At 43.3% G+C, this 14,420-nt stretch overlaps 1 protein-coding gene across 2 annotated transcripts; it reads left to right on the forward strand.

The window, feature by feature from the left end:
• The first annotated feature begins 339 nt into the window (after positions 1-339).
• SERTM1 (serine rich and transmembrane domain containing 1) lies at positions 340-13,313 on the forward strand. Of its 2 annotated transcripts, XM_066177444.1 has the most exons (5): positions 340-852; positions 7,386-7,483; positions 7,943-8,072; positions 8,164-8,251; positions 12,192-13,313. In XM_066177444.1, the coding sequence occupies exon 5, from the start codon at positions 12,376-12,378 to the stop codon at positions 12,697-12,699; it is 324 nt and encodes a 107-aa protein (XP_066033541.1). In that variant the 5' UTR covers positions 340-852; positions 7,386-7,483; positions 7,943-8,072; positions 8,164-8,251; positions 12,192-12,375; the 3' UTR covers positions 12,700-13,313. The 2 variants fall into 2 exon arrangements, with proteins under 2 accessions (XP_066033541.1, XP_066033540.1); XM_066177443.1 differs by lacking the exon at positions 7,943-8,072.
• Positions 13,314-14,420: the final 1,107 nt, after the last annotated feature.

A 14,420-nucleotide genomic window follows, 5' to 3' on the forward strand; every position in this document is an offset into this window, starting at 1 on the left:
CAGCCCCGACGCGTTTCAGGGGTGTATGCTGTGGGACGGTAAGAGCCAGGTGTTGATGCGGGTTTGTACGATGCCCGGTGACTTCCATCCCCTAACGCCGGTGAGATGGGAGGCTCGCCCCACTTCCAGGCAGCGCCTCGCCCGGGCTCCCACACAGAGGGTGCACTCGGCAGGCCCCAGGCCCTGCCCCAGCACAGACCGCCCGGTCCGGGGCTCTGGGGCAGCGGCCGCCCCGCCCGGCGCGGCCCCGCAGCCGAGCCCGGGGAGCGCGGGGAGGGCGAGGGGCGGGCCGGGGGCGGCGCTGCCTCCGCGGCCGTGCGGGACGGCGGCGGGAGCCGGGCCCGGGCCCGGGGCCGCGCAAGGGAGCGGGGAGCGAGGAGCGGAGCTCCCCCAGCGGGACGGCTGCGGGCAGGAAGGTGCCGCGCTGCCGCTTGCGCCTGAGCCGGAGCATCCCGAGCCGGAGCATCCCGAGCCGGAGCATCCCGGCGGCATCAGCCGTCTGCTTTTCGAGGGAGGTGGACACTCCGGGTGTGGGGTGTTTTTTCTGCGCCTGCCCCTCACCCGGTGCGCGTTGTTCGTGCCCTCGGTGCGGCTGCCAGGCGGCCGGGCTCTGCCGCTCGCACGTCCCCGCAGCGCCGGGGCCGCTCGCTCCCGCTGTCCGGCGCCGAGCGGTGCCGCGCCGCCTGAGGCGGGTCCCGGCGGGTCCCCGGCGGGTTTGGGAAGCCGCTGTCCGCCCTGGAACAGCTCCCGCCGTGCCTCGCCCGTGCTGCTGCTCCGAGGGAGCATCCTCAGCGGTTTGCCTGTCCTGTGCTGTACCCAAGGGCATTTGATTTTCACAAGCGTTTAACTGAGGTATGTGTTTTGTGGCCTGTGCTTGATCGCTCGCAAACGTCTTTTGGGAAGAAGCTGTGTTTAGCCTAACTCACTTCGCGGGTTGGCAGAGTGCTTAAATTGAACGAGCGCTTCTTGGGTTTGGAGAAATTGCTTTCGGCGGAGGCAAAAAGAGGAACGCTCTGGGAGAGCGGGGGGACAGCACGGGGCTTCACAGCCTCTGGAAGGAGGGATGCGGAGAGAAGGGAGGCACAGGCTGGTTTCTTTTGCTGAAAGATGCTGCAGCCCAGGGGTGTGATAGCACAGACCATTGGGTCATCACTGTGCAAGAAAATTCTTGGCTCAGCGGGCATAAGCACAGACTGCCGCCCGTGTGCTCTTTCACGTTGTTTGCGGAGAGATGACGGGAAAAGGATTGCTCCCTCTGCAAATAAATTGTAACATGCCTATCCAATGTAGTGGGAGAAGAGCTGAGCTTAGGCAGCACAGCATGAAAAAAAAAAAAACCTACAGGATGGATGCACAAAAATGTGCCCTTTGCAAGCACTTTATGTCTGCCTAAAAGCTGCAGGCTGTTTCAACATCATCTTGCTAGATGTAATAAAGTTTGCAACAGAAATCAAGTGAAGCAAACTCTTCCTACCCTTGCAAATGATAAACAGTTAGAGGGAAATTGTGAAAATAGTGGTAAAGGGCTGAGAATTTGCGACGCTGATTAACATTTATATAAGCAAAGACAATTAGGAATGCATACTAGCTATTATTAAATTAATTCTTAGCTAATTATAGCAGAATGGGAGAAAGATGAATAGGAGAAATGTGTAAAATTTGGACCATATAAGATGCATGCAGTGCTGGCAGTTTTATTATAAAAAGGGATCCAGGTGGAGTGTCATGTCTGTTTCCTTGTGATTTTGCTTTTTACAGTTATTTTAAACCCACTCTAACTTTCCTGTGCCTGAACACACTGAAACAAAAGGCAACCTGAAATCACCAGCTGCCTTCTCTCTGCTATTATGCCTAGAAGGGCTTGTTCCCCTCAGGGATGGTTGCTGGTTGTAGCTATGTACTGGCTGCCTTCCTTTCCCACCTCTTCCTCAGACTGGGTCAGCCCTATCACCCAAGGCAGGGGAAAGAAAAGGCAGGCGTTTCCCCCCTGCCTCCCTCATGTTTCCCCAGCTTTCCTGTGCTCTGGCACACAGCCTGGCCCGCCTGCAGGCTGCTACTTGCTATATCCAGTATGTGTGCTTTGCTGTCAACAGGATACAGGCTGCAGGACCTGGAACTACTGGGGGAGGGGTCTTGGGCTATTTCAGCATCCAGGTCTAATCTAGTACTATCACCATGTATGTATGTATGTGAACATATTTGGCTTAGGAAGTTATTGCCGTGGGTATTTTGTTAACCTTTTCAGATGTAAAAGGCTGAAGTGGGATAGCTTGCCTCTGCCAAGTGTCTTTTTCATAATTGGGTCTTACTGGTGCAGTGCAAGTTGTAAGTTGTATCCTGCAAATTCCCCATCAGAGGCAGGAAGCAATGGAGCCTTTCTTCCTTGTACCCCATCTACACAGAAACAGAAGAGGAATTATCTCAACGACAGAGTACATTCAGAAGTTGCTGAAAAATCTGATGTTTCTGATAGGTCTGAGACTTGGAATCTAAATACTAAAAAATCAGTATACTTTCACCTCTACCTCCTGCACTCTTTTGCAAGCAGTCCTTCCTGTGTGTCTTCATGACTGTGGTTGTCTCCTTTCCTGGCTTGCGCAGAGGAAATCCTGTTACGACATATTTGATCCTTGGCGCTGCTGCAAAACCCACCTCTTAGCCTGACACTTTGTCTGCATCTCCCCTCTTTATCAGTCCTTCTGCTGCTCCCTCTTTCCCCCTGCACTGGACATGTCCGTCTGAGGCTTTGCTTTTTTTCAAGTGTCCTTGACAGTCACCCTGTACATGATATACCAAGTCTGCTGTTTTCCCAAGATGTACCCTGGGCTTTGATCAGCCTGTGCCCTCAGCATCTTTCTCCCTCAAGCCATCATCTTTGCATTTCTTCGAGCTCCACCTTTGTTCTTACTTGTAGCTTCATGTAGGCACCTTGTCCATCATTCCTTTAATTTCCTTGAAATGCCCCAGCACATTTGCTTTGGTTTGATGCCGTCAGCAGCTGTCTGGTCAGATGCTAAGACAAGCCCTCACCCAAGCTGTCACCTTCCCTGCCACTGGAATTACTCCTGCACTGGATTGGAGCACAACAGTGTCCTCTAAAGCTAGGACATCTGAGAGGCAGTTGTTGAACAGATCGCTCTATCTAGCACCAGCAGAAACTCTCCTTCCATAGCCTACATTATCCTCACTTGCTCTTTTTTGGCATTACAGGTGCAACCCTGCCCCCTTATGCTTGCACAGTACAGCGTGGCTTGCTGCAGCTCCCTTTGCAATCCTGTTGTCTCTTTGCCTAAGTTGTTGCAGGCTGTTAAGCAAACAGGGACTATATGTGAATATAGTGGCACACAAATATGCCATGTTTTCTTTGTCAGGAGAGGGCATGCATGCAGCCTGTGTCAGTAAGGATGGGGATCTTCTGTTACAGCAGTGAGGGCAAACAGAATCAAAGCAGAAAGGTGTTTTCTTACTTTTCTTGGTAAAACATACTGAGGTACCCGAGTCAGGAAGAAGAGTTATGTGAGCCGAGTTACTGTGATAGCACATCTGTGCCTAAAACTCCCTTGACATTTAAGTGTACAGTATGTAGTTGATACTGCATCTGCGTTTTTTTAGAGAGAGAAAAAAAAATCTGAAAACGATGCATTAACAAAAATTTCTGTTGAACCAAGTGTAAAAAAATATGTCCCAGCTTTATATTGTGACAAGGCTCCTAAGAAGGTTGAAATAAAATCTGCTTGACATTTTCGGGTGTGATATGGTTTTTAAAAATATGTGATTTATAAAATACATGATTTGTACCTGTTGTTTTTATAAAATATATTTAAATCAGTATATCAGCTGAATGTTGTAATAGAAAAGTGTTTTCTTATTGTTCAGGACTCTTCTTCCTGGGTCACAGCTTTGTTAGTTAAGGACCAATAACCCCACTGACTAGCAAAGTTAAATGGCACTTACTGTTCAGCAAGCTCCTTGCTGCAGTCTGCCTAGAATTCTCCAGAGGCAGGAGTGGATGTGGCTGCATGGAATGTGGGAGATGAGGGCCCTCAGGTACGCTCCGGCGTGCAGCCACGTCATCGGCACCGGGCAGGAGGCAAGAGACTTTAAATCCATTTAGTTCCAGACTTAGCCACACTTCGTCCTAAGACTGAATTCCTTGTAGATGAAGGGGATGTGCATGATATTTTTGAGGGGTTTTTCCTCCTCTACCTGGAGCTGAACCTGAGGGTCTAAGCATTGCAAGTTTATAGTTTTACACATGAGTGTGATGGAAAATGAAAGCAAACTTTGATAACAAGGACTGCTTGCCCTGGAGCTTGGTATTTTATCTGGTGTGTTTTAGTCTGAGTAAACTGTGCAGGAGCTGAAGCACTGTCCCATGAGAAGTGTGGTGCCTTCAGGAAGGGCAAACACAGTGCACAGCCCCCCACTGCACTGGCTGCTTAGCCTCAGTTGTGGAGTCCAGTGCTGCTCTGCTTGTGTCAAATAAAAAAATGTGGTTTTTGGGAGGCCATGTGAAGAGTCAGGCGTGAAGTAGCAAAGCTTAATTAACTTTTGTTTGTTCTGAGATTAATTACATCACTGCTATGCCACAAACATGTATGCTGGATGGAATCTCCTGAGAGGCTTATCAGTTGGTGGGATGCTCCACACAGCCTTCATAAAGAAGGGGTAGCAGGAATGGGATGACCCAGCCATGAAAGAAGGCAACAAGGCAGAAGCAGCTGAAATAATTTTATATACTTGTTCCACTGAGGAAAATGAGTTTTAATGGAATTTTCATTTCTCATTAAGCAGCCATTCCACACTACACTAAATTTTCTGTTCAAACAAAACTTCCAAATCGGATGTTGCAAGAAATCAAACAAGAAGTCATTATATAAAATGCAGAAGTTAAGGATTCCTGACACCTGCTGGTTTCTCCTCTTCCCTGGCTAACCTTGCCCTGGGCCTCCTTTCCAGCTGGGCACCCAGGATCTGTCACTTTGACAGTGACACCTTAGTGGCTGTTTTTGACTATAGAAGTCAATTACCAAGATTTAAAGCTGTTATGGGCAACCAAATAGCTGTGTGATTCTCTGACTGATTACCCACTGTCATTAAACTTTAGGAGCTCAGATCTGTTTGAGGTTTCTGCCTGGGTTGAATTTGGCCAGAAGTGGCAACAAAAACTTATTCACAGTGGCAATAAATTTGGGACTGGACACCAAGAAACCAAATATGACCCATCACTATGGTCAGCAAAGAGTAGGCTGTTGAGTTTTGGGTGGGGTTTTTCAGCAACCTGTATTTTTTGCCCGGAAATTAAAAAAAAAAAAAAAGGTTTGGGGGGTTTTTTGGTTTTTTGGGGTTGTTTTTTTTTTTTGGTCGGTTGGTTGGTTTTTGTTTGGTTTTTTTTTTTAACAAACCAGGACAGGAAGGAGACTGATTTCCTTGGTAACTGTGTTCTTTGGGTCAGATTGATGGTCTCGTTGGAGGCTAGACCAGGAGGGCCCCACTTCTCTAACTAAAGTCTCAGAGGCACAGCAGTGAGACTCCTTACCGCTCTCCACATCCTGAGAGATACAGGAAACAGATCCCTACTCCTTGCATATCTTACTGGCACAGTGAATGAATACACTGTTTGGGCCAAATCCTTCTGTAGGCTACTGCTGCAGCTGAAATGGTAAAAATAGCTGTGAGGGGCATTAGAGTGGTGCAAGAGGATGAAGGATACAACTGTGTATGGCAAGGGGTCTTCTGAAGATAAGCTTGTTGATGTTCTGGTCCAAGTATTTCTCTGTTCTTCAAAGATAATAAAAAGCTCTGCCCTCCCTGCCTCACTATGTACACTTGCCATTTGAATATGAATGCCTGCACTTAGGAAGCCTCGAGGATGTCTTATGTTTTTCACTTCGTGTTTAATCAGCCCAGGATTTGGTAGGCTCTGGTCCCCTCGCCTGGCTGGAGATTGTGGCACTGTTGTATTGAATGAAGGGCTAAACAGGCTAAAGCAGTGCTCTGTGCATCTGGGGGGAGATGGACTAACAAAGATTCTACCAAGAGAAAAGAGCAAAATAATTTGTATTTGTCTTGGTTGAAGATACAGTCCTATTGCAGAGATCGATGCCTCTTTCCCCCAGGAAGGAAATATAGGAGAGGAAAAGGGTGTCTGCTATGAGCAGACAAAACTGAGGGGCATAGAGTAGAGCTCTTGGATATGTGAAGCATATTTGCCAGAGAAAACACATACAGGGGCTGTGGTACCCCCTCTCCATCCTGTACCACACCTGCCTCAGCCGCAGAAGCAGTTCTGGGCAAGGTGACAAGGGTGCATGCCCTCACATCCAGAGCAGATGCTGGATCCATCTCTGGGACAGCTGACTTTGGGGTTCACCTACAGCATCCTACCTCTCCTTTACAAAGAGATGGTCGAGAAGCTGTCTGACTCCCTTTGGGTGGAGCATTAGTACAGTCAATGTTATCAAAACATTTGGCTTTCAACAGTACTGTCTTTTAACAGCTGCACTAGAAAATGTTCTTTATTGAACTTGGAGAGGCTTAAACCAAAAGTGATTCAGTGACTGAGGGGATGAAAGCAGCACAACAATGTATCCAACATCCATCCCCGGAGCTCTGCTTCTCTAATACAGTCAAACCAAATGTGCTGAAGGGGCAGAGCTTTAAGATGTACAATGATTGTGAAAGTGTCTTTTCTCTCCCAGAGGGGAAAATCTGTTCGAGTGGCCCCTCTTTTTGCTTTAATCTGTATCATCTGGGGTTTTTTCTTCATACGCAAGAATTTTATTTTACTTTACTAAAAACAATTCAGGGGCTATGTTTTAATTTTAGGTATTGAATGCATGTAGGCACACAAAATTCTTCTAGTTATTCTTGTGCTTATAACATATTCAGTTTGGATATTTCAGGTATGTGAAAATTTTAACTGCAGATAGTTGGAAATAAAGAGAATGAATAAATAATAGTGTGTAATCCAAAAGACCTGATTCCTGGCAGGAGTCTTTAGGGTATAATGTCAAATGAATTGGAGAGCAGACACAGTGCTCTAGTGCTTTAAAAGGTGCCAGGGGACAGATGTCTGTCTTGGTCCTGGGGCACACTGCAGAAGAAGAGAAAGGTGTTATCAAAGCCTGTCTGTAAATCAGAGTTCAGGATCATGGTTTTGATAGTGTACATGCCGTGCTGTAACTGGGCAGCAGAAGGATGTTGTTAGCAGGAATAAAACACAAGCCAGGATTCCAGTTGCTTTGAGTTGTTTGTTTTGTGGTTTTTTGAGCTTTTTTTCTGAAATTTCTGCCAGTAAAAGCAGTCAAAATTCAGCACTTGTCCTTCCTTTATTATTATTGTAGTTATTACTAAACTCTTCCACTTTTATTTGCTTTTTATAGGGGCTTTTCTCAGCATACAGTCCCTTTAGATTTGTGATCACCAACCACATCCTCCTCACTGGACATTCAGCTTCTATTTCCTTATCTTTTTCCTGCTTGTAAGTATTTTATTCTTTCTCCTTGCTCATTTTTCTTTTATTTTTAAAGACCAGATTTAACTCACAGATTCTAGGTCTGATCCCAGGTCACAACGTCTTTGATTTATATTGATATAAATGACTCCATAATCTGCAGATCCATGGGAAATGTAAATTGGAGAATCATTGGAGCCTATCTTTATTAATCTAAGTATTCTTATGGCTCAGAGGGTTTCCTTTTTCCAGCCCCATACAAACCCCCAAACAAAATATAACTTGATTTTAACTTGCAGCTAAGCCATGTGGGGACTTGCCTTCTTAGATTTTCAAAGAAATAAATTTAAATCATATTAAATCAAAATAAAAAATTAAATTAGGTCATAAATTAAAAGGAAAACTTTGCTTGTGGCAGGAAATAGTTTTCTTTTCCTTCTGTCTTCTATTTCATTGAATCAGTTGGCAATTGGTCCCATTTCCCAGGCAGAGTGGAAAAGGGATCCTCTGCTCCTGAAAGGTCTATCTGTAATGGGGAAAAGAAGAATTCTACTTACTTGTGGTCTTCTAATTGCCAAAGGCATGAATGCAAGAAGCATTAAGGATCATATTCTTGGTAATGTCCAAGCTAGAAGTCATTCTTTGTCTTTCCTACCTACATTTTCAATGAAATAAAATGTTGCTCACGTCTTTTTTTTTCTTTCTAGGGCTACTGTCTTATTTAGTTGCATGATGTTAAACTGCTACATTTTTCCTGTCTAGAGCATATTGCCTTTCAAGGCTGAAGTGTTCCTGGTATGTAAAATTCATTCAGTCCTTTAGTAAGAGCATGCAAACATATTTTTATTGGCATTAAATATTTTGTGTTACATGTTTGCTGGAAGGGCAATATTGGTAATATAGGAAGGAAATAAATGTAGAAAACAAAGGCAGTGAGGGGGAAGATGAAAGTATTAAACCAGGAGCTCCCAGGCCTTCAAACATAGATCAGTCTGGTGAAAACTTGCTGCCAGCTTTTGGAACCCATCACTGTGATAGCAGGACCTGGGAAGGGGCAACACATCTTTAGAGATGGGTAAGTCTTATCTTAGAACTGGCATCACCATATCACCTGGGGACCTTCACAGTCTCCCTCCTACTTTTCCTGCCCTGTTACAGCATATTGAAATTTGGCCAGACGAGGGACCTCTCTGTTGCAACTATGCTAAACGCTAATTGAGATCTCATCTGTTAGGAGATGTTTACAATAAGGGCTTTCTAGGATACCTCCGACCTGTAGAGAAACAGTTCATAGGAGATTGTGACAAATGTGTTAGTTTAAGTAATACACAAATGCTAATTTTCTTTGATGTCAGTTTGTCTCTCTGCCTAAACATTTTGAAGACACTGAAACAGCCAAGGTATTTCTCAGCTTGTAGTCACAAAAATACAGGAAGAACCAAGAAAACAAGATGCTTTTCTGTGGCTGATAAAACCTCACAAAAAATTGAGTCTACCAGACTTTGCTGCCTGTTCCTCAATTTTTAGGGTTTCAGTGGTGTGAATACACGCTGTTAAATTATATCTGACTGAGCCTAGAGAAGCTGAGATTTTGCATCAAGATACATGAAGAGATACAATACAGATGGTAAAGCATTCATGACATTGAGACTATGAAAAAGCTCTGTTCATGCCATCCTGGAGAGTGTTGCAGTCTCATTTAATATTCTCTTTAGTCTGAAGTGGGAGATGGTGACTATCTTAGCAATGCTAAAGATTAAATTACATACGTTACATATAATTTGGCACTCAGGGCATATGCTAGTTGTGAGGCCTCTGATGCTTCTGATCACATTTGCATTTCCTTTCAAAATGGATTTTCTGGCAGGCACCATCAGATATGCAATGGTGACTAGCTTAGGCATGGCTGCCCAGGTGTGGTACTGCTGGTACCTATGGCTGGCCTCTTACACAGTGATGCTTTCCCTGATCCCTCACCTGCTCAGCTTGCCCACCTCCTACTTGCCACAGGATAAAAGGAAATATGAAAAACTCCAACTGAGCCTACCTGACAAACTGGCTTACCCTGGAATAAGAGTGGTTGTCCTCACCTGTGAAAGGTATTTATACCAATGACATGAATGAAGAAACAATGCACAGCTGGGAGAATATACCTAAACCATGGCTCTGGTTGAAAAGCCAGGACACACAAATGACACCATGTATATAGGAGAGCCTTTCCTTTTGTGCCAATGCTCATATTTGAGGGCCAGAGTTGCAGAAAAAGGTTTTGCTCCCTTGTATTTCTAAAACCAGCAGTGTGGAGATAGAGTCTGTGCCTTCTTGGACCAGCAAATTGTTGTACTGAAGTGTGTAAATCTTCTAGGTAGATTGTCCATCAGAGCAGCAAGGCTGTGTAACAAGGGAGCAATAGCAGCAGGAAAACTCATCCATAGTCACAAAGGCAAAGTATAATCTGGGGCTTTCAGCAATGAGGCTGGACTGGAGGACTCAGGGACCCTCCTCAAGTCACACAGCCCTGTCCTGGCATTGCAGAGGTGCCTCTGACAAAGTAATCCAGATCCAGCTACACCACAAAATCTGAGTCCCCCAGCAGAGAGGTGCCAGTTCTGCTGTCCCAGGAGTCTTCAAGAATGGTTAATTGGAAAGCCTTCTGTCAGACAGAGTTCTCCATCTGCAGTCATTCAGGAACAATACTTGCAATTCATTCTTTGCCTTAAACCAACTCAGCTTTCCAAAAATACATAAGGGAAAGGCAGGGACCACTGCAGAATGTGAAAACTTTGCCTCAGTGGTTCATTTCTGAGTCACTTTACACCTCCCAGAAAGACAACAGGTTTATTGCAGTTTACCAGCTTTGATATTATACTTTGAAGTCAGTGGCAAAATTCCCAGTGATTTTTGGGATTAGGTTTGGGCTAAATGTTATGATGTTGTTGTACTTAGTTTTCAGAAATGCCAAAAAAAAAAAAAAAAACAAACCACAAAAACAAACAAACAAAAAAAAACCAAACAAACAAAAAAAACAAACCCAAAAAACCTAACAAGAAAGTGATTACACACTATTATTTACTTATTCTCTGCCATCTGACTCTCTGGGGGTTATTTCTTCAGGAGGATCAGGGTTAGAGAGACAAACAGTTCATGGCACTTACCTTCTTCCCCCAGCAGAAGCAGGAGCCTGAGCTGAAGTGGTAGCTGTGGTGCACTGAATAAAACTACTCATGGCTTCATTTGGAATCAGAGTTTACAGTGTCTCTGACCTCACTACAAAACACTCATTTAAAAAATAGCCTGGGTGATGTTTTAAGATCTATAAAAGCTCTGATTTAGCAGAACACTCACATCTCTGCTTACTTGAGGTTCTGATTAGTCCTGTTTAATACTATAAATTTTCCACTAACTTTAAAAAAAAAGTCCCCCAAAATGCCAGAGTTATTCCTTGCAGTGGGGTCAAGTGCTAGTAGTAAAAGCAGAATTTAGTAGATTTCAAATTCGTGAAAAATTTAAAGGCTTTCAACTTCTGCCATGTTAAAGAATTCATGTGAATTAATTCCTTAAGTTATTATAGAGCAATTCAATTAATAATGGATCTGATTTTCATTATGAAAAGTAATTAAGAATAAACATCTTCTATATCAAAGCCTATCTTTTAAAAAGGATAAATTAGCTATAACACACTTGACTATTTCCAGAACATGAAATGAACACATATTGTTCCATTAGTTAATTTTATATCACTAAATTAAAGACAGTTCAAAAGGAGTATAATCTCATAAAGATCTCTCTTTGTTCAGCGTGTTGTGACTTATTTCACAAGGTACAACAAATACAGTTTCCTGTGGGGCTAAATGCTATTAGGGTTATAAAATGGTTTTAGTTTAGTATATTTTATGCATCACTATGAGTTATATACCACAACAGTAAGAAAATTTTTATCTGATACGTGCACATGCAGTTTTGTACTCCTGCATATCTTGGCAGGCTATTGGGATGCTTGATTAAGACCACCAAAAGCTCCACTATAAAACAACAAACACAATGAATAAACAGTAAAACAACATCTGAAATATAACTTTTTGTCCATAGTCCTTAGATAATCCTCTCATGCTTACTGGGCTGGCAGGGCTGCCCATTCCTTGGGATTTTGCTTGTCAGAAGCCGCATCACTCCACTGAAACATTCCTGCCATTGAAATCTCCATGGCAGAATTACAGCAAGGTACATTTTGACATTTGAAACTAGTCAAAATATTTCATAAATACAGAGTAAGAAAGCAAGTCTGGCAGATTTTCTAATTCTGGGTACCTCTGGCAAGACATCATGGAGCAAGTAGCTAATGGATTCATCAACGACTGATGTTGAGTGGCTTTGCTCATCTAGGCTGAGGAGCTGAAGTCTTGAGAGGGGGTTTCATTACTTGACTAGGTTCTTTTATCACAAGATATATTTGGATTCCAATACTTCTGTCCCGTATAAAGTACATTTTTGATCATGCTGTTCTGCAATTAAACAACTCATGGTTGGGAAGAGTCTATTTTAACCCATTAGGATTCAGTAGGATTTCTCCTAATCCCTGCATTTTGGAAAATAGAGATATAAAGAAAATTGCTAGCTAATTCTTTAAGAATTGCATTTTTGAGCTACGAAATGTAACTCTTAAGACTTAAATTATATCAAGTGCACATTATCTGCTAGTAAATTAACCTTGCTTTTTTTTTTTTTCCCCTTGCAGTACTGAAGGATAAAATCTTAAATTGTCCTGGACTTGAGCAGTAAAGGATAAATTCTTTCACTGGCTGACCTGTCATCTCACCATTGTGATGGAAAAATGTTTGCTTAAAATAAACTCTTTTAATGCCACTAAAACTGCGTTTGAATACAAGATCTGCTGGGATTTTTAAAACACAAACGCAATAATGTCAGAACCTGACCCTTCATCTGGATTTGTGGGAAACATGGAGAATGGGACTTTTCTGGAGCTGTATCCCACATCCCTTTCAACTTCAGTGGATTCATCGCCCGGCCGTTTATCCAATGTCTATGTCTATGTTTCTATATTCCTTAGTCTCTTAGCTTTTCTCCTTTTGCTACTGATCATTGCACTTCAGAGGCTGAAAAACATAATTTCTTCCAGTTCCTCCTACCCTGAATACAATAGTGATGCTGGAAGTTCGTTCACTAATTTAGAGGTTTGCAGTATTTCTTCCCAGCGCTCTGCTCTCTCAAACCTTTCTTCATGAAAATAAATGAAAGGAAACACACAGGGAATGGAAGAGCTTTGTCTAGCTTCTTGGGGAAGTAGTGCATGTGACATTTGCCTTAGAAGACTATAATCAAGAGGTGTTTTTAAAAGTTTCCTTATTTTTTCCCCCGCTTTCCTTTTCTAGTCTTCATTTCCCCCTTAACTAATTTTCATTTTGGACAATGGATAATGATACATGATCATCATTTCTTGCCTGTAATAGTGATGCTGTCTCTTTCTCACACATAGACAGTGTTCATTAAGAGTATTCCTGCCAAACTGTAATACACTTCTAACTGGATGTGTCATTTTTCTGCTCTAATTGTGACCCCTTCCCTGGTCTTGTGTCAGCAATACGCTATTTTTCTTTTCCTTTTTTAATCATATAAGGATTCCTGGATGAAATCCCTATTGCTAAAGTACAAAAAAAAATCTATTTAAGTTATAAATATTGGGGCAATTTAAAGTTGTTGATATTATTTCCTTTTTTCTTTTTAATTTTCACATCTTTTTCAGTATTTATTGATGTTTATAAAACACAACTAATTCTTGAAGAATGTTGCTTTTGTTTATCTGTACTCCCAACTTGTTCTGTATAAAGTCTGTATTTCAGTTTTTGAGTCTCTTTGGTTGACTTAGTAAAGTGACTACAATAACAATGCTCACGGTTGAATGTGTGGAGGTATTTTTGCAGTTGCATCTCATTATCTCATTTGCCTAATGACATGTTCCTCCAGGGGGCAGCTTTTGCTGCTGGATCATAAATACCACACAACTCCTTTTCATTCTTCACTGATACTGCAGCTTATTCTTACTGGATACCAGGACAAACCAGTGGTTTCTTGTAAAAGACCTGCATTCAACAAATACAGGTAGCAACTGAAGAGCTCCTAAACTGTCCTTTAGGCACATGATGTTTGCACTCACGTCAGCAGTGCCAGCAGGGACAGAAATTGCTTGTACTGGTGAGGACTTTCTGGGCCAGGCTTTCCCCTGTGATTTCAGAAATGCACAGCGGGTGAAGGGGGACACACACACAGAGACCTGCACAATGGCCAGGAAGACCTGGGCTCTGACCTGCAGGAAGTGCAAGGTGTACCTGCAGAGGTTAGGAAGGGATGGGCAGGAAAAATGGCAGTGGCTCTGCTACTTTTCCCCAACAGCACAAGGAAAGACCAGCAAGAGCGGAAGAGAAATGGATTCACAATCTCATTCCTCTTTGCCATGCCATTTTCTAGGTTATCATTTCCCTTGCTCAAAATGTAATGCCACTCAATTTCTGCAGTAAAATAATGAGCAGCTTTGTAAACTGGATCCTGTAGTCAGCTGGGTTTTAAATCAAGCCAAACATTCAAATTATTTGATTTGAAGTGCCAAATGTGACCTACTAGAACTGCAACCCCAGACTGGTGCAATGCCCTGCTGTCCTTACCGCACTGTGTGAGCACAGCTCCATTCTGCCACCCAAGCCCATGCAAACTTTGCTCTCCTGGCTGGATCCAAGTCACTAAGAAAGGTATGGCATTGTCACTGCCATTTCTGTTACTGACATAGCACAGGTGTAACTCTGGGAGATGTGATGATCTCAGCAGGAGCATCTGCCCTCCTCCCCTCACATGGCCCCACTGCCCAGCAGGCCAAAGAACAAATAGAGGAATTAAAACCAGAGATGAGACCACAGGTTGAGATGGGTGTTTGTTCCCAGCAATGTGTTTATAC

The sequence above is a fragment of the Chamaea fasciata genome, unplaced genomic scaffold (genome assembly GCF_029207755.1).
Source record: "Chamaea fasciata isolate MVZ Bird 193981 ecotype frontalis unplaced genomic scaffold, bChaFas1.0.hap1 SCAF_2, whole genome shotgun sequence".
Lineage (NCBI taxonomy): Eukaryota > Metazoa > Chordata > Aves > Passeriformes > Sylviidae > Chamaea > Chamaea fasciata.

Bases quoted from the DNA above. Each gene is read 5' to 3' on its own strand.
- SERTM1 (XM_066177444.1), top strand. From the start codon at position 12,376: ATGTCAGAACCTGACCCTTCATCTGGATTTGTGGGAAACATGGAGAAT.